Source organism: Aedes aegypti, unplaced genomic scaffold (genome assembly GCF_002204515.2).
Source record: "Aedes aegypti strain LVP_AGWG unplaced genomic scaffold, AaegL5.0 Primary Assembly AGWG_AaegL5_hic_scaff_1804_PBJ_arrow, whole genome shotgun sequence".
In the NCBI taxonomy this organism is placed as follows: Eukaryota; Metazoa; Arthropoda; class Insecta; order Diptera; family Culicidae; genus Aedes; species Aedes aegypti.
The window spans coordinates 24,125-44,450 of NW_018735273.1; the positions used below are offsets into that span (position 1 = coordinate 24,125).

At 45.6% G+C, this 20,326-nt stretch overlaps 1 protein-coding gene across 2 annotated transcripts; it reads left to right on the forward strand.

The window, feature by feature from the left end:
• Positions 1-2,165: 2,165 nt before the first annotated feature.
• Positions 2,166-18,015, forward strand: LOC110680774 (disheveled-associated activator of morphogenesis 1-like). 2 transcript variants are annotated; one of them, XM_021856557.1, is made up of 6 exons: positions 2,166-3,716; positions 3,842-3,996; positions 4,063-4,224; positions 4,319-4,879; positions 4,945-5,116; positions 17,851-18,015. In XM_021856557.1, the coding sequence occupies exons 1-6, from the start codon at positions 2,181-2,183 to the stop codon at positions 17,998-18,000; spliced, it is 2,736 nt and encodes a 911-aa protein (XP_021712249.1). In that variant the 5' UTR covers positions 2,166-2,180; the 3' UTR covers positions 18,001-18,015. The 2 variants fall into 2 exon arrangements, with proteins under 2 accessions (XP_021712249.1, XP_021712250.1); XM_021856558.1 differs by having other exon boundaries at positions 3,860-3,996.
• The last annotated feature ends 2,311 nt before the right edge of the window (positions 18,016-20,326 follow it).

The following is a 20,326-nucleotide window of genomic DNA, read 5'->3' on the forward strand; positions in this document are numbered from 1 at the left end:
GCTGTTCTTTCGAGGTTGTATAATGGCAGTGTAAATATTTTAATCAATGATTTTCTCTTCATTGAGTTATAGGCTGTTGTTTCGAGTTGTACCGTTTGAGTTGAAGTTTGAGCGAAAGCGGTAAAAAAAATCGACTGACAAAATTGTCTTGAGCGAAATTCAAAGTTGGCAGTGACTTCAAAAAATAAATGAAAATAAGCCCCTGCATTACTTGTCCGTATTACATCTTGTCAGTATTACAATTTCTAACAAGAGATTTGTCCCTCTTTTCGGCTATTCTTTCGGAAGTTGCACTAGCAAAGTGATTGTTGGCATCATAATTATTGACGCTTTCAACAGTGTTTTTTCTTCTTTTATCATAGGCTGTTCTTTAGCGATGTACTTTTGAAAAAGTGGTCAGTTTAATATTAGTTAACATTTTCATCTGACATTTTTCAAACCATAGTCTAATGACATTTTAGAATATGTTGAACTCGCATTGCCTCCAGCAATATAAAAATATAATTAGGCATTACCAAATAATAAAACGCTTTTGAAAGAGGGCGGGAAAGGTCTTTAATATTAACATGTCAGCATTAACATCAGTTCGAAAAATGATTTATTGCTGTGAACACAATCATTCTCACAAAATCAAGTACACGCCTGTGAGTAAAATTTGGGTTCTCACTTGGCTCATGAAGAATAGCTGTTGATTGAAAGAATAATAAATCTTTGATAACATGAAGTACATGAATTCAAATGAAAATCAAAATTCTATGAAATAGGTATATTGGATTCATTTGTCGGATCTTCATTTTGAATTTTTCGTGCCAAGAAAATTCGGGGTTATGGTCCATTCGGGGAAATGGTATTCGGGGTAACGGACTATTCGGGGTAATGGTTTTCGGGGTATTGGTTTTCGGGGTAATTGACCATTCGGGGTATTGACTTTCGGGGTGATGGTTTTCGGGGTAATGGTATTCGGGGAAATGTTATAGGATCAAATGGTGAGAAAATTTAGTCAATTAAACATACGTTACTCACTTATTTTGAAATAATACATAAAACCTGTCAGACACGAATGCCATTACAAAAATATAAAGTGTCTCTAATAACATAAAATCTGTGACGAATTAAACTTGGAAAATTCAAAGTCCTGTATCTATCACTAAACTTCACGATGCTTTTCCTGTCAGTAATCTATGTAAATGTGCCAAAAAAGTTGAATAATAGGGACATTCATGCTCAATCATGAACTGTACGCCCGATTTTGTTTTTACACATATTTTTTACACGGCCTTGCAAAAACTACGTGGGAGCTATAAATTTTCTGTCAATTTGGCGAAATATTTTGTTAATGCTCTTTTTGATATTTTGTCATACATCAACAAATCTATAAAGAGCTTTATTTACACCCTTCATATATTTTTGATACTATTACTTATTAAATGGAATTATAGATGCATTGGTTTTAAACTTATCGTTATTTTCGGCCTTTACCATTTTTATTCATATGCGTTTCGGCCACTCATAAACATTCTACTTCCGCTGCAATTTTTGCATAGTTTTCTAGTATCCTAATCCTGATTTCTAGTATAGTCCTGGTAATATACGTGTCAAAGTTTGTTAATGAAATTTTTATTAAATTTATAAAGAAATACCCGAGAAAATAAAAAAAAAACTAAGAAAAAGTAGCTATTTTCAACATTTTTCAAAGGAATTTGAATTGCTATTTTCGACGATTTTCTCGGATAAGTTTCTTGCAAAAATCGTTTTAATTTACTGCATTGTCATTCGTTGCAGATCTTCTAGAGCTATTTATTTTGATTTTTGGCAGAATTTCTTGAACTTCTTCTTTTGGCAGAAATCTGTTGAAATATCCATAGGGATTTATCGTGATTCTGTAAATGAAAACCGAATTTTAATAGTAGGTGTATCATTTAATTCCACTAAAGTTTGTATCCAGACACGCGAATTTGGCCTCCAGAAATTTCCCCATAACCTTTTGGAAGAAATTGGTCAATAATTTAATCCGAAACTCCTTCAGATATTGAATATAAATTACTCAAGGGCTTCCATCAGAAACTGTATTAGTAATTCCCTGAGGACATAAAATTCTTCATGAACTTTCAGCGGGATTGTTTATGCAATTACATATTCCGTCTAATAAAAAGTATCCAATAGACAACATCGTACCTCTCATGACCCCAAAATCAAATTTAGACCATTTTTATCAACTCAACCAATCCCATTCCCTTCAGACCGGTCGCTCGCACGTGCTAGCCCATCCCACCGGTATCGATACGATCGCGCGCTCTCTAGCAGCGGACAACATCAAGACCAAAATTGCCGCCTTGGAAATCCTCGGTGCCGTATGTCTCGTACCCGGCGGTCACAAGAAGGTCCTCACTGCGATGCTCAACTACCAGGAGTACGCTGCAGAGCGGGTCCGTTTTCAGGGGATCGTCAACGATCTGGACAAGTCAACGGGAGCCTATCGGGACGACGTCAATCTCAAAACGGCCATCATGTCGTTTATTAACGCTGTGCTGAACTACGGACCCGGACAGGAGAACCTTGAGTTTAGGTTGCACCTTCGATACGAGTTCCTGATGCTCGGCATTCAACCAGTCATCGATAAACTCCGGAAACATGAGAACGAAACCCTGAACCGGCATCTGGACTTCTTTGAAATGGTTCGAAACGAAGACGAGAAAGAGCTGGCGAGAAAGTTCAACCATGAGCACGTGGACACCAAGAGTGCAACTGCAATGTTCGACCTCCTGAGGCGGAAGCTGAGTCATTCAACGGCCTATCCGCATCTCGTGAGTCTCCTGCAGCACATGTTACTCCTCCCGCACACCGGACCAAACGCCCAGCACTGGTTGATCTTCGATCGTGTGGTTCAGCAGATCGTCCTTCAGCAGGAAGAACGTCCCTCCAGTGAAATCGATCCTGACAGCCAGGACAAAACCTCCGAATCTTCCCTCAAACTGCAAGACCCGGACATAGCTCCCCTTCAAATCGATGTCAAGAAAATAGTCAAACTCTTAGTCAAAGAAGAAGAACTGGTAGCCGCCCGATCGCGAGCCGAAGACCTCGAGCGGGAAAACTCCGAAATCAATGGTAAACTGGCCAAAAAAGAACAGGAACTGGACCTGCGAACCCAGGAAAAGGAAGATCTCGAAACCTCCCTGGCTCGAATGCGAGAGCGACTGGAAAAGGAAAGCGCCAACCTCTCGCAAGCCGTACAGCGGGCCATGAACGCCGAAATGCGCGCCGAAGATCTCCAACATCGATTCGTCAGCGAACAACAGGAACGGATACGTTTGGAACGACTAGTCACCGAAGGAAGCATCCCAGACGATCAGAAAGTCGCCGGCCTGCAAGGCTGCAATGGTCAAGTATCTCCCCCACCTCCACCTCCACCGTGCAAACTTCCACCTCCCCCACCGCCAATGATGGCCGCTCCACCACCACCACCTGCCCCCGGAGGTCTACCCAAGATCTCCAATCCCAACATAGCCAATCAACCCGCTCCACCGAAACTGGATGCCCCCAAGAAGAACGTCCCTCAGCCGGCCAACCCGCTTAAGAGCTTCAACTGGTCTAAACTGCCCGACAGCAAACTCCAGGGAACGGTCTGGAGCGAACTGGACGACACCAAGTGGTACAACAGCATCGAGCTCGAGTCCATCGATAAGCTCTTCTCCGCCTACCAGAAGAATGGCGTTGCGGTAAGTCCTTGCATCGGATCCAAATCTTGAGTTATTTCATTTAGTTTTAAGTTACCTCCTAAGTTCCAATTGTACTATCTTGAGTTCTTATTGTCATTCCAAACCGCTGGTCACACCACCACCAGTATACGTTTCCATTCCAGAACGACGGCTCGATCGAGGATCTTCGCTTGATCGGAAAGAACAAGACGAAAATCCTATCGGTGATCGACGGTCGACGAGCGCAGAACTGCACCATCCTGCTGAGCAAACTCAAGATGAGCGATGAGGAAATTTCCAAGTAAGACCTTCGTACCTTGACCGTCGTCAACGGATTTCCCCACTAATGTGATCATTGCTTTTGCAGAGCCATTCTGTCGATGGATTCCAACGAGCAGCTGCCGATCGACATGGTCGAACAGCTACTCAAGTTTACGCCTTCGGCCGAAGAACGCGCCCTGCTGGATGAACATTCCGAAGATATCGATTCGCTGGCCCGCGCCGATCGATTCCTGTACGAAATTTCCAAGTAAGTTGATAAAACATTTTTGAAAATCTTCGTAAAGGTTTCGAACATGTGAGCCGAAACGTCGCTTCATTCTCTCATTCTCCTTCTTTTGCAGAATACCTCACTACGAGCAGCGTTTGCGAAGTTTGCACTACAAAAAGCGCTTCCAGCTGACGGTGAGCGATCTTTCGCCGCGAATCGCCAGCGTTATGGAGGCATCCCGCGAAGTGGCCCGTTCCCGGCGGTTGCGCAAGCTGCTCGAACTGGTCCTGGCTCTCGGAAACTACATGAACCGCGGTGCTCGTGGCAATGCGTCTGGATTCCGGCTGGCTTCGCTGAACCGGCTAGCGGACACCAAGAGTAGCGCCGCAAAGGGGACGACCCTGCTGCACTATCTGGTACAGATCATCGAGAAAAAGTTCAAGGACATTCTGTTCCTGGAGGAAGATCTACCGCACGTGAAGGAAGCTTCGAAGGTTTCGCTGGGCGAGATGGACAAGGACATCACCATGCTGCGCGCTGGGCTGACCGAAGTCAACCGGGAGATTGAGTTCCACCGGAGTAGCGGAGTGCCACAGCCGGGCGATCGGTTCCTGCCGGTGATGAGTGAGTTCCATGCTCAGGCCTCGGTGCGGTTCACTGAGCTGGAGGATCAGTTCCAGAATATGAAGACGAGGTATATTAATGGATCTGACCATCTTGATTGAAGGGGATTACAGTTGCAAATTTTCTCATTTTCAGATTTGATCGAGCGGTGCGATTGTTCGGTGAGGACGGAGCCGTGGTGCAACCGGACGAGTTCTTCGGCATCTTCGACGGGTTCCTGTCGGCGCTGATGGAAGCCAAACAGGATAACGAGAACTTCCGACGGCGGCATGAGGAGGAAGAGAAACGGGCACGACAGGAGGCTGAGGTGAGTTTTGTTCATCGACATTTAGAACTAGGTTCTCGCTCTGAGCAAGTCACTCTGAGCCCAGAATATTACGTCCGATTAGTCTTACCTGACGCTTCTACGGATCAAGCGATGACAAAGACCGTCAGCTAAAGGTTGTGCACTTAGTTGGTAAAGACTGGACTCGGAAAAAAATGAGACACATAAAAATGATCACCAAAAATTCATTTTGAATAGGATATTGGGCTACGCCCATCTTTCTTACACAATTTCTCCCAGTTTTTCTCCAAAGCTTCATTGGTTTTGAATGTTTTTCTGCTTTTCTGCAACGTTTGTTCGGTGTCCGCCTTGATGTATGTCTCGTCGTCCATGACGGGACAGCCTGGCTTAACCAGCCACTCACGGTACAGCTTCCGCGCAATTTGACCACCGTGTTTTGCTTGTCAGCCCGGTTTGGTGCCTTCCTGGCCTTAAAAACACGTAGCCCAGCCCGTTTCATGGACTGCTGTGGTTCGACGAATTGACCTTTTTGGCCACATCGCGGATGGAACGGTTCGGGTTATTCATAAAGTACTGCCTTATCTTCCGCGCCTTCTCTGGGTATTTCGTTTTCGACTTTCGGCCGCTTCCAGCGCGCCGCTCGATAATCTTCGTCTCCTGCAACATCGTCACAACGCGGGACACGGTGGAATGATGGATTTAAAGCCTATTGCCGATCCATCTGTGCGACTGACCACAATTATCGATCACGGCGTCCATGATTTGCTGGTACTTGACAGATCGCGATAAAATTTTGCACACATAAACAAAACACTCTAAGCTAGTATTACCCAAAATTTCATTAATTTTTACCCACGCGATAAAAAGTTACATCCAAAACAAATTGTCGCATTTTTTCCGAGTCCAAACTTTAGTTCAGTATGGGTACTATATCGTAGCGCTACAGAATCTTTGTTGGATTGAACAGATCGCGTGGAAAAGTAGGCATCGAGAGGCTATTTTTTACCAAAGCTATGGCACCACAAATAAGGACGAAGAATTCATGTACATGCGCTAACAACGCCGACAACGACGTATATACAGAGGCGTATCATGGCTTGAAATCGTGCCTACTTTAAACTCCGCAGTACTCTTCAGTCGAGTTTCGCCATCGTTCACGTTCAAAACGCTGATTTGATCCGTGTTTCTCTATGACCACGAAACACGGACCCTACATGTAGAGGGTCAAAGCGTCATTGATGTTTTCGAATGGACTATCTACGGCGGAGTGCAAATAGAAGGCTGAACTACTTGGAGAACCAACCATCGTCCACATCGTAAAAATTGGGAGGTCGCGATAGTTCCAGCCACGGGTACTCGTGGCAACTCGAGGTTAGTGGTATGGATTCGGTGTAGGTCCCAATTGCAACTCATCCGAGAGGTATATCGTAATCGCTCGATTTTCATTTCATGGCGTTGGTACTTTTTTCGTGTCGGTATTCGTCTGCCGGATGGCCAGGATTCCAACACAAAGGAGACAACACACAAAAAAACTGGAGAAGAGAACACAAGAGAACTAAACTTCTATACCAGACAAGCGAATGATATCGTAAACTTCGACTTTGACCATATACATGAAATCATGATTACCCCTCACATCTCTAACAGGAACATTGGATTGTCTACCTCGAGCCGCAAGGGTATCCAATATTTGCGCTATGGTGGCATCCATATCCGGGCATTGCCAGACTACGTGATCGATGTCATCATAACCAGAACCCCATCTATTACATATATTGCTCACCACGAGGCTATTACTGTGCAAATGAGATCAGCGAGTAATGATTGGACATAAGTCTTGACATCACGCAAATGAAATTATTGGGAGTGCGCGTCTGATTCGGTTGACGGTTGAAATGAAAGGGAAAGTTTGTTTCATAAAAACTAGACCTATCCTACTATAATTGGATTCAAATAAGCACAGGTTACTTATCTTTAACACTCCTCCTAAAGCTGGTGTAATCAAACGAGCAATCCCATCGCTTTTCGATTATGTTCCTGCTTGACTCATTGGAATGACCTCGTCAATCCATCAGCAACTTGCTCTTCAGTCTTGACGTAGTTGAGTTGGATTATTTTCCGGTCCAACACATCACGGTGCCGGATATCAATATGTTTTGTCCGGGTGTGTATCCGCCGTTGCGCGCAATACAAATCGTGCTTCGATTTTCGCAGCGAAGCTCGACCGGATTCTCTTCGCTGAACTGTGAAATGACTCCTCGTCACCACGATGCCTCTTATACGGCAGCAGACAAGGCCACTTACAGCTCCATAATACTGTTCCACATTGCAGCAGGAGTACGAACCCACTCGTTGATCGTCCAGATTGGACGCCCAGTCCGCATGGGAATAACCGACGAGCTTCGAGTCACCGGTCGCAGAATATACTAACTTCACTGTTCCTTACAGGTAGCGGAGAAGGTTTTTCGGCCCAGGAAAATTTTAACTAATAGTTAAACGAACGGGTGAAACGGTTCACAGCCTGAGAAGGTTCACGGCGAAGATGATATCCGAACGCGTACATTGTGCCAGATACATCAAGCATCCAATGGCTTCTTGACACGGGACATTCTTCATCCGCTCGGCCTCCACAGTCTTGGGTGACATCTCATTGGACAATTTTTTGGCTACGTTCATCCGATTTGTGATGGGCTTCGCATCTTGTAATGCTGAACCGACGCAAAATGGAATCGATGTATGTGTCCTGGTCTAACTACACTGAAAATTCCGTACGGGTGATACGGATGCCCAAACCGCTCACCACAGATCATATATGCTTCATCCGGAATGTACTGCTCAGCTTGGCCTACAGTCGTTGTAGAAAATCAAAACGTCTTCGACATAGATCGCGACGCAGTGATGGCATCCATCTGGTCTACATGGAGATTGTACTTGGCCGCCAAGTCAAACAGGTACCGCAGGTTTCGTCGTAGTCCACCGCCTTTGGCTGCGAGTACCGTGCCTTGTAGCATTTCACATTGCCACATACGTCGTAGGCACTTCGTCTTGTAGACCCACTTGCACTTGATGGCGGATCGTCCTTTCGATAGCTCCATCAGCGTCCACGTGTTGTTACTTCATCGCCGTTTCCCAGCGTGTGGAGTCGTCTCTGGACAATGCATCATGGTGCGTCACCGGATCATCGTCGCTCCTCTTAGCTTCGGCCATTGCTACGGATTCCGTCATCTCGCTGGATCTGCTGTGTTTGGCGGTGCTCGTGGACGGGCCGTCGCCATCTGGGTTGTTATCACGGGTGGTTGTCTGTCTTTTTTTTTTTTTTTTTGTTTTTTACAAGGGGGAAATCTGCAAACAGATCCCCTGAGAAGATAACTCAGGGAATGCGGGGATGACGCACCAACGACGACCCGCTAAAACCAGCCTATGCACTGTGCTTGAGCAATTCATTTAGAATTGCTCAAGTGGTGAACAGTGCATCGACATGACCCTTGGACTCAGACCCTCATCTCCCCGGAACCACCTTACGGTATTTCTTCGGGAAGGGACCAGTGCATATAGCACAACACGTGTAGCAGAAGTAGCCTAGGCAAACTGCTTCTCCTAGCCGACTTAAACAATGTTACAAGGGACCAGCCTCGGCAGGGCTAATCCTCTGCAGCCAACTCTTGGTCGGCGCGCCATAGACGCTGCAATTCTAACATAATGTGAGTGACAGCCGTAGTTACTGCATTCCAGCACTCGGCATCCGCACACATTCTCTCTATATTATTGTCGGGGGACGTGTCCCCTCCGCATGTAGTGAGCATGCGACCTCTCACAACAATGAAACGGGGGCAATCGAACACGACATGCTCCACTGTTTCCTCTACACCAGCACAATTGGGGCACGCAGGAGATTCTGAGTGCCCGAACCTATGCAGGTACTGTCTATAGCAACCATGTCCTGACAGAAACTGCGTCAGGTGGAAGTTCACTTCCCCATGGCTTCTACCATACCAATCTGACACATTTGGTATTAGTCGATGGGTCCATCTACCCTTAGTGGAGTTATCCCATTCCTGCTGCCAGCTTCTGAGCGTTTCCTCTTTACACGTGTCGCGGACTCCTCTGGTACCCCTTTGGTTGAAGCATTGAACATCTGCCTTGATGATGAGCCCGTCATCCCGGCTATGATGCACACGGCCTCTTTAGATACCGTCCGGTATGCACTTGCTACTCTTAAGCACATTATCCTGTACGTGCTTTCCAACCGCTTTAGGTTTCTGTTCGTTCTAAGCGCTTTTGACCAGATTGGTCCTCCATACCTTAGTATGGATAGCGCCACGCTTGCCAGCAGCTTGCGTTTGCTGGCAATTACAGCAGAGCTGTTAGACATCATCCTCGAAAGCGCCGCTATAGCCGTAGATGCCCTTTTACAGGCATATTCAACGTGGCTAGCGAAGCTCAGCTTGTCATCAATCATTACCCCAAGATGCCTAAGGGATCGTTTGGACTCTATGGTGCAATCACCTACCGAGATAAGCGCCCGTTGCTCGGACTTGCGGTTGTTGACCACCACCACCTCAGTCTTGTGACGGGCCAGTCCTAGTTTCTTAGACTTCATCCATTCCTCAACCAGGGAAATAGAGTGCGCTGCTGTCAACTCTACTTCCTCCATCGATTCACCATAGACCACTAGGGTGATATCGTCGGCGAAGCCAACAATCTTAACACCCGTCGGAAGGGGCAGCCTCAGTACGTCATCGTACATCGCATTCCATAACAGCGGGCCCAGGATTGAACCTTGAGGTACTCCCGCGGTAATTCGAACGCTTTTCTGCCCCTCCTCTGTGTCATACAGTAGAATCCTACCATCAAAATAGCTTTCTAGAAGCTTACACAACTGCACCGGTACCTTGAGGCGGTGAAGCGCGTGTGCTATTGCTTCCCAGCTTGCGCTGTTGAACGCATTCTTCACATCCAGAGTGACAACCGCGCAGTAACGGATGCCGCTCCTTTTATGCTCGATTGCCACCTCAGCTGTTTGAACGACCGACTGGATGGCGTCCAGAGTAGATTTACCTTTTCTGAATCCAAACTGGTTGTTGGACAGGCCGTCCGCACTCTCCGTATACGGTACTAGTCTGTTGAGAATCAACCTCTCCAATAACTTGCCCGTCGTATCTAGTAGACAGATAGGTCTATACGCCGACGGGTCACCTGGTGGTTTCCCCGCCTTTGGTAGTAGCACCAATTTCTGTCGCTTCCATACATCCGGGAAGATTCCTTGATCAATGCAGCGTTGCATCGTGGTTCTGAACATGTCCGGATCCGTGTTCACTGCCGCTTTTAAGGCAACATTCGGGATACCATCGGGTCCCGGTGCCTTGTTTGACGCGAATGATTTCACGACTTCTGCCAGCTCTTCGTTCGTCACTCTCGCCACTTCTTCTCCTTCATCTGCCGCATACGGCGCTGGGGGCCATGGGCTTATGGGATGGTGCGGGAAGAGTACATCGATTATCGATCGCAGCAACTCGGGCGATTTCTCTTGGGGCGCTATGGCTCCTTTGGTCTTAGCCATTACCACTTTGTAGGCGTCACCCCATGGACTAGAATTGGCACTCTCGCATAGGCTTTCAAAGCATGCCCGTTTCCGACTCTTGATTTCCTTTTTGAGAGCCAACTTTGCCTCTCTGAATACTGCACCGCGTTCCTCTTTTTGTGCTTCTGTGCGTGCGCGTTGCATTCTTCGTCTAGCCCGAAGGCAGATTGCTCGAAGATTTGCAATTGATTCGCACCACCAATACACTGGCGGCCTGTTCTCTCTAGGAGGGGCTTTTCTCGGCATGGAAGCATCACACGCTCGTGATATCATAGCAACTAGCTCTTCACCGTTTAGGTCCAGAGTGTTTCGTTCGCGCCTCAGGGCTTCAGTGAATACTTCGACGTCGAAGCGCGCTGTTTTCCATACTCGGGCTTGGGTCGAGTTACATCGCGCTGCTTTCTGCCCGCCTGGTATTATACTATAGCGAATCGATTGATGATCGCTATGAGTATAACCGTCATCAACGCGCCAGTTCATGGTACCTAAAAGGTTAGGACTACAAAACGACACGTCGATAATCGATTCTGCACCATTTCTGCGGAAGGTACTCACTGTACCCACATTTGCCAGCTCTACATTTAAAGCGGCCAGGGATTCCAGCAATAGTTGGCCTCTTTGATTGGTGCAGCGGCTACCCCACTCTACTGCCCATGCATTAAAGTCGCCAGCTATCACTACTGGCTGCCGATTAGCTAGTTCGGCTATCATCCTGTCGACCATGTGGGAAAATTCCTCAATCGACCACCTTGGGGGCGCGTAACAACTGCAATAGAACACGCCGTTGATTTTTGCTATCGCAAAACCGTCATTTGAGCTAGAGACTACTTCTTGGATTGGGTATCGTCCTGTCGTCCCTATAGCTGCTAACTGTTGAGACCTATCCGCCACCCAGTTCCCGTTGTTGGCTGGTATTCGGTATGGGTCCGATAGTAACACCACGTCAGTCTTGGTTTCCGAGACTGACTGCCAAAGCAGCTGCTGGGCTGCATCACAGTGGTTTAAATTTAACTGTGTTACTTCCGTTTTGGCTGCTTTGATACTCCGCTTGTGCCCGGACATTTGGGTCCGCCCGTTAAGTGTCCGTTGTCTGCTCTGTCGACACATATTAGGCACTTAGCGATTTGCTTACAATCGCTTGCCCTATGGCCTTCAGCGCCGCATTTTCTGCACATCTTACTTCTGTCGGGACCATTGCAATTCCACGACTTATGGCCCTTCCCGAAACACTTGAAGCAAACTTCAGGAGGCTGTTGTATGCTCAGCCGGCAAACCGACCAGCCTACCTTGAGTATGCCCAAGTTCTTCGCTTTGTTGGCCTCTGCGACCGGCAGCCTGATCGCCGCCACCTGGGTGCCCTGCGGGCCCTTTCTAAGGTGGATGGCCTTACTGGCTATGTCGATGTCACACTGCTCTTTGAGGGCAGCCGAGACCTCCGCTGCATCGGTGACCTCATCCAGATTTTTACACTGGAGAGTCGCTTCAGCAGTAAGGGATCTTACATCAACCTCGTCACCAAGTACTTCTTGTGCCAGTTGCTTATAGACTGCACCCTTTTCCTTGGCGTCCTTCTTTAAGACTAGGATCATTTCACCAATCCTAGTTCGCCTTATGCTTCGCACGTCTGCGCCCAATGGCGATAGCTTCTCTGTGCTTCGCATCGCCTTCAGAACCTCGGCGTATTTTGCTTCCTCCGTTTTGATAACGAGGGCTTCGCCTAAATTCCTACGTTTCGCTGTTTTCGGTTTAGCGCTCTCCTTGGGCTCCGTTTTCGGTTTCCTCTGTTTTTTCTTATTTCCAACTCGTATCCACGGGTTGCTGTTGCCTTGCGCCCGTGGTTCCTGTGGATGCACTGCCTGGTTCCGGTTAACCCGTGGCTCCTTTTTCTTGGCTTTCTTGGCCTTAGGCTTGGTGTTGGCCTCTCCTTTGTTGCCATGTCCTCTTGATCGCGGTGCTTGGCTCGTGCCAGCTTTTCCGCTCTGGAGGACGGCCGCGTAGGTCACTTTTCCCTTAGCAACCATACGTCTTTTCGCCACGTATTCATCCCCGGAAGCTTCCCTCTTCCGCATCGCATATCGAATAATATCATCAGATATATTCGCGTTGCCTGTGAAGGAAAACACTTCGGTCTGACACGACCTAGTGTCTTTTTGGCCTTCTACCTTGCCAAGTTGTTCCTTGGCTTTCTCGTAGTCCTGCTTTGCAGCTAGGACTGATTGTCGCAATTTCAGTAGACTTGTTTTCAAGTCTTTGCTGATATTTGTTTTGCTCTTAACATACTCGATGATGACATCAAGTTGCTCAGCAGCTACCTGCATTTTAGGGAGGTACTCCCTATTGCGATCCATGGCCTCGATTAGTCCCGGGCCATCGGTCACCACACTGGAGCGGCCAGTGCCTGCCGTCGTCACAGTATCTAGGCTTTTGCCCACACTGTTTTCAATAAATTTGGTCGCCTCCTTCCTTGGCGGGAACCTTAGCCGGTTACTGATAGGTCCAGAAGCCTCTCCTTCACATTCCGCTGGTTGTTTGTTTTGGTTGATCATCTCTTATGGGTCCCCCTAAGAGCCGCTATCCATCTCCGCTGGAATAGTCGCCTTTATGATCCCATGGTTATCTATGCAAGCAGGGAGGCCATGCTAGGGTTGACATAGTCCTTTATGAGGTACTATGTTCAGAGCCAGATCGGCGCAGGTCAGGTAATGGCATCTGAGCCTACTCCCGCCCAGTTGGAACAACCAGGCGACGGATTTGGAACGTACTCTAAGGCCTGCCACGGTTTTACGGGACGGGGGCAGCCTGCGCCATTAACCCACTCGCCGTTTCGGGCCAGTGTCACCCGACCCTACTAAGGGAGTAGAATGTCGCCGCTGTCAGCCTCAAAGCATATTATCCAGTACATATACCGTTACTTGTCCTTTATCGTGCGCTGCCAGTATACATAATTGGGGCCGTACTGGCGTTGGTCCCAATGTGCTCGAAGCACTCCTACTCGTAATTCCATGCCTTGTCCGTTTGTATCGCGACCAGTATGCCATAATCAGGATCTCACTGGCATCAATCCTGATGTGCCGGTTGGCACTCCTGTTAGTTTGGGCTAGGGTACTTTAAGCGGCACCGGTCGCTGTGACAGAGTTGCATTCGGATTTTTGTGGTTTTTATGAAGGTTCATCAGAGCCCACTGCGAACTTCACCACATCCTGGGCAACTCCCCAACTCGCAGAGGTCCTGGGGGGGGGGTCCGTTAAGCCCCTGGACTTTCGTCCCTGCTGCCCCAACAAAAAAAAACGCATAATGCGAAGCCATAAGGGTGAAAAATTTAAACTAATTTACAACATCCTTATAATCCCACCCTTATTTAGCCTCAGGTTTGAGACTGAAGAAGAGAAGCCGATTGTCTCGGAGAAGCACAAGGTCACCTGCACCATTGCTCCGGGTAGCACAGGAAGGGCACAATACTGTAGAGGGCGCCCTGGTACTCCACAGGCTCCGTTTGCGGTTAGGTTTTTTTAGACCCCCCTAACCATTCATTCTTAGGCACGGTAAGCTTAAAGCGACATGAATTAGGGGTCACCTGTGAGATGGACTTTTACCACCGGAACAGGCAGTCCGTAGTGTTAATTCTTAGCCAATTGAAACAACCGCTACCGACACTACACGGCTATCTAGGCTGTTCGGGAAAAGGAAGTTAACATTGATGATTAACTCCTGACGTGCCCAAACAGCCGACTGGTTGTCTGTCTAAATCTGTCTAAATGCGGAAGTCCTTTGTTCGATACTTTCACCTTTGTTCGATTGATATCACCATTATGGCGGATTTGACGTTTCTTATTCCAAGTTATCGACTACGGTACTCATTACCGACAGTTCAGCTGAATATTTCACCGAAGTCAGCACTTGAGCTAGTAAACGATTCATCGGTAAATATCTTCACCGATACCGTTAATCTTGAATCAAATCACCGAAGTTCAGTGATTTTTTTCGCAGATTTTAGTAATCCAGCCGCAATATACCGAAAAGTCTGTAACTTTTTTGATCACCGATCTTTTTCGGTTAATTTCAATTACCGAACTCATAGAGTCTGTTTAAGTGTGTAAGGTGGAACAGATTCGGTTTCTTACCGGTCCATGCCTCCTCGGGTGTGACGCCGTGGCCACGAGTTGGAGATCGATTCATCAAATATACGGCCGTAGAGACAGCTTCCGCCCAGAAAGCCTTCGAAATTCCTGCTTCAAGCAGCATGAGCCTATGCATGCTATAAAACGTTTGACTTTTACTGTGCGCCCTGTTTTCAAGTTGCCCGCGAGAGAGAGCGAAACAGCACCAACACACGGCGCACAGTAAAAGCAGGTAAAAGTCAAAAGAACAAAAGAAATTATGGCTTGAACAGAGGCTCATACACCGAGCACGCTCCACAATCGAACGGTTCGCTCGCTTCCGCCATGCCATTCTGCTCGAGAGTGTACTCGTTCGTTCTCTGGTGCCGTATGTCGTGCTGTTTCAGGTACCCTTCGAAACCACGGTTCACGTACTCTTTCCCGTTGACGGATCGTATCGCCTTGATCTTCATGCCAGATTGTTGCTCGACCACCACGTGGGATTTCTTGAACACCTTTAGGACTTCCGCATGGATTTGGGGACATACACCCACATGCGCCGGGATTTGTCATCTACGAAGACAATATAATATCGATTACCTCCTAGGGAATTCACCTCCATTGGTCCGCATATATCGGAGTGGACGACATAGAGCATCAAGGATGGAAATCTAGTGATCATGACAAAATAAACGATGCATCGCGGTTGTTCTTTATCGTGCGATCATAGCAACAACGATTAAGGGGACACGGGAGACCGTGTTATTTTCCCTATCTTTTGTCTCGCTCTAAACAATCATCATCAAAAACTTTGCCGAAGCAAATCTCGAGTTTTAGTGAACCGATGAAGCTGAAAATTTAATCGATTGTGCACCACATATATAGAATATAATGATAAATTTTTCACATCCATATATGGAGTGGTACTTGAGATCTGCTTCTTCAAATGGATAGGATGATTATAATGACGTCCCGTGCGGCCTTAACCATTAGTCGTCAAGTCCTAACAACAAACTCCGCTCTGCGAAAAAATGAATCGCTCGGCATGTGTGCTAACGATCAATTGTTCGCAAACCAAAGTCATAACTTTTGGGGGATTTATACGTTTTTATTCCGCGATCTGCCTTGTGGTATGTCATTTAAGATTCAAATGCCTATCGGGTATGATCTGAGTGAAAAATTATGCCGTGAACGCGTTCTGATTCATGTTAATCGCGACTTGTAACAACATCCGACAAACGGTTTGTCCCGCGACAAACAGTGCATCGGATGCTCCATTTATCCTTACTATGCACACGTGATGAGCTGTTCCAATCATGCTTCTGCAAGAGCAATGGCCCTCTTAGACCATTCAAATATTGTCTGTTTCTTTGACAACAAAACGCGCCGCCAACTTTTAAAACAGATCGAGAAAATCGTCGCCAGCAAACTAATCAAAGGAGGTGTTTTGCCGTTGTGTTGGTAAGACTGGGGAAACGTCAAATTCGCACCGGCTGGTTGGCTGACGACGATTTTGGCGACGGTTTCACCGGCGACGATTACAAATCGTCGCGTCCGATAAGGTGCAAAATTTACAATACTATGTTGTTAGTCGCTAGAGGCGATTTTTTTCCATCCTTGTAGAGCATCTCTGCAGCACTGGAGCCTTGCTTGCTAAACGGTTGAAGAGACTGCTTACCCATTAAACATTCTTTGCAGTCGCCATGGTTACCGCTGTGGTTTATTTTCACGCCATCGGCTAGCCGCCGAATGCTCTTAATTAACTCTGGTTTCGGGTGCGCACGCTTGCATCCGAATTGAAAAACCAGTCATCCACGGCAGCGGAATCGAAGGTCGAAAGAACCGTGCAAATTGCGTTTGCGTTACGGTGCAATTTTACAGTCTTTCCGAATGTGGCCAAGTTTGTGGCATTTACGGCATTTTGGCCCTTTCGGGAGCTCGGTATTTGAATTTGCTAACTCCGATTCATTCCTTTTCTAGTAATTAGCGCCGAATCAGCATGCAGAACCTGGATCTCTTGCAGCAGCTTCGTGCAAGAAGAACCTATAATCAGAGTGCGCAATAAGAATGTATGGTTCGGTTGACGGTTGAAATAAAAGAGAAAGTTTAGGGGCCTATTTTGCAAGTCGAGCAGATTCATGTGACTCATCTATATTCATTGTCGATCTAAGCAAGCATGCTTATTTCAGATGTCACCCGTCGACTCTCATAGTAATCCAGTCACATAGAGTGATAACTGTCGAAAAACTCGAGTGACAGAGCTGAGTCGAGCGTATTTTTCGGTCGACAGTGACTCCAGTCGAATCATTTTGTTCGACTCGACTTATAAAATAGACCCCTTATTTCATAAAACTAGATCTAGCCTACTATAATTGGATTCAAATAAGCACAGCTTACTGATTTCTTCAACAGAAATCTCGACTTACATCCAAACCTTTCCATTACGCTCGCAAGGAAACTCTAGGAATAATGGAATGTAACCACCGTCCCAGTTGGCCATTCAACCAATCGTGAAGAGAACTTTGATGTACCAAAAATTCATCGTTTTAAATTCTTCTATCATAAATCTCACCTTCCTTAGCGCCCACCTTTGCAAGGGAGTCCGCCTTCTAATTGCCATAAATTAAGCAATGTGAGAGGACCCATACAAAGGTTAAACATGTATGATCTTTTGACCAGTGCACACATAGAGATAAACTCTCATGATTTTTAACTGAATATTCAGTTTGAACAATTCTTCGCAGTTTTCGATGACGAGTGTGTTGTTCACTCCACATTTAATAAGTATTCTTTGCGAGAGCTCCCAGAATCGGTTCTGTAGCGATAAAACCCCTGCCAGAACCTCTAGGCTTGCATTATGTGTCGAGTTCATACAACCTAGCGCTATACGCAAACAACGATATTTCATTCGTTCCAACTCAATAAAGTGGCTGTTTGCTGCTGAGAGGAAAGAGCCATACTCTAGAACAGAGAGAATATATTTTGAATTGGCTGAAGAGAAGTAGTTTCTAGTATAATTACACAAAAAAAAATGTCAATCATCTTACCAAATCATTCAATCTTGTATTCTCTTCCAGCTCAAGAAGCGCACCATTGAGCGCAAATCGAAGGAGGGCCTGCTGAACTCGGTAGCCAAGAACCTGGGCCTCAAGTCGTCCAAGAGCTCGAACGGTTCGGGCCAACGGAGGCAGTCCGGTGGCCGGCGGCGATCCCAACAACAAAGGTGAGTTTTGACGATCTGATTTCAGCGCTCCGGACGGGAGATGTTTTCGGCGAGGACATGGCCAAGTTCAACGATCGCGCAAAACCCGCCTGGGACCAGGCCACCAACGGGGGAAGCAACACGTCGCCACCACGCAGCCGGAACAGCATTGGGCGCGAGGACAGCCGAGAACGACCAGTCGTCACCAATCGACGACAGTAGATAAATGGGGCACGGTTGTTGGGGTGTTCACTATCCCGTAAGGTGTTGACAAATTGTGGACGTACTTTTATTAGAGCGGTTTGATTTATTTTTTCGCGAAAGTTTTTGTTTGTTATATTTTTTGTACAATTGTAAACGAAGAAAGAGACCAAAAATTTGCGAGTAAAGCTCAAAGAAAATTTGCAAAATTGTCGGATGATAAATAGTAGATGTATATTTAACTAAAACAAGTATCTGTACGTACGAAATATGTTTAATCCATAAATATTGAAGTGGAGCAAGTTTCAAAACATTTGGAACGAAAATGAGCAGAAAAATATAATAGATAAATGTTTAATATAAAGATTTTTGAGAACGTTTTACACGCAAACATAATGATTTGATAAAAACCAAAACAACAATAAAGCTTAACGAAAATTTACACACCCAGCTGGTCAACGCCAACCGATTTTAAATAACTTTTTACAATAAACAGCAAAAAGTAGAAGAAGTTTGAAACAGTAAAAACAATGTTATTAAATACATATTGATAGTTTCATCACTGTTTAGAGGACTGTCCCGAAAAAAAACAGCAGTAGGCTGAGTTTATCATTAACGACCAGCCTACTAGGATCATTTTAGTTACCATTCACCTGCTCGAAACCCAGGAAACAACAATGCTTCCGTAAATCATGGTATTATCGCTCTGTTCTTTTGCACTCAAATGTAAAGCTCAATCACGCACCATCGCTTCCCGGAGCCATGTCGTTGAATTTCTATTATTGTTTTATTTTTTTTCTGTACAAATGTTTATTCTTTTCTAAATCTTTATTTCCGCTAGCTTTGCTCGCGCAAAGCGTCAGTATTCTTCAACTGAAAGTATTTATTTAAAAAGCTTCCTTGTTACCCCTTAAGAAGTATTCTTTCTAGTGACATTATATGCATATCTTCCCAGGGTTTTCCCGTACTAAATATGACGAAAACCTTGCTAAATTCTTCAAGCAATCTGTTGCGCTGTCCCGCATTAGGCTTTTCTGAGTTAGGGATGTTCTGTATATACGCTAGAAATTTGTAATCGATAATCGATAAGAATCTGAACAAAAAATATAAAGATCACAAATGCTACACATGGAAACAGATTCCACTCTTTGAAACGTAGTTTAGTCAGAAGTTGTTCCCTCTGTTTTAAATGAAATATTACGAAAGAATAAACAACAAGATAGATTAGTGAATTTATAACGAAAATACAAACGTTGTCAGTAAGCAAAGATGTTTTAAAATCGCACTTTGATATCCCATTTTCTGTGCTCATTCCCTTCCACTCTCATAATATAATACCACAGACACCTTCACCAAACGTATATTCACAATGATGTTAGGATAGTCTACTGCCGTTGAATAGATGTTGCTTAAAAGGACAAAACACAATAGAACAACAACTTAGCCGCTTACAGTTTCTTCCATTTCTCCTACTGAATCCTAATCATCCATAAATAATAAGGGACAGAGAAACGGAACACACAACAAATTGTTTTTTTTTTTAATCGAGAGCGAGAAGACAAATACATTTGAAAAGATTGAGGAAAATATGCCAACCACAATTTAAGTAGAATCCAAATCGAACCTTTGAATCGCACACATTCAATATTATATCGGGCGATTCGCTTCTACATTAACTGATAAACTTTACAATAGATCGTGGATGGAAAAGTTGATAATATATACACAGCAGTTGGGCGCACTGTGAGAAGAAAACAACAAGTCAAAACGAAATAAGTAACAGTGAAATATTGTCGGAGTAATAAAAAATATCGAATAATAACTACGATGTGTGTCGGTAGTCCTTCGCGATGACAATCCTTGGAACCGAACTTAATCTTATAACTATTCCTATCATAAATATTTTTTTTCTGTCTCTGTCTTCACCCGCAACCATGTACTTTACCGTTTTCCTTTCGCTCTCTGATGGAAAAGCCTTTTATAATAATACAAACGCAGGATATGAGAATCGCATGCTCGTACTGTAATGTTAACCTTAATTTAAAAGTGTATCTTTGGCCTCATCGGTAGGAATTCTGAATCAAAATTGACGCCTCTGGGTTGTCAGGAAATGTATATCCATAATTTTTAATGAAATATGTTCAAATATT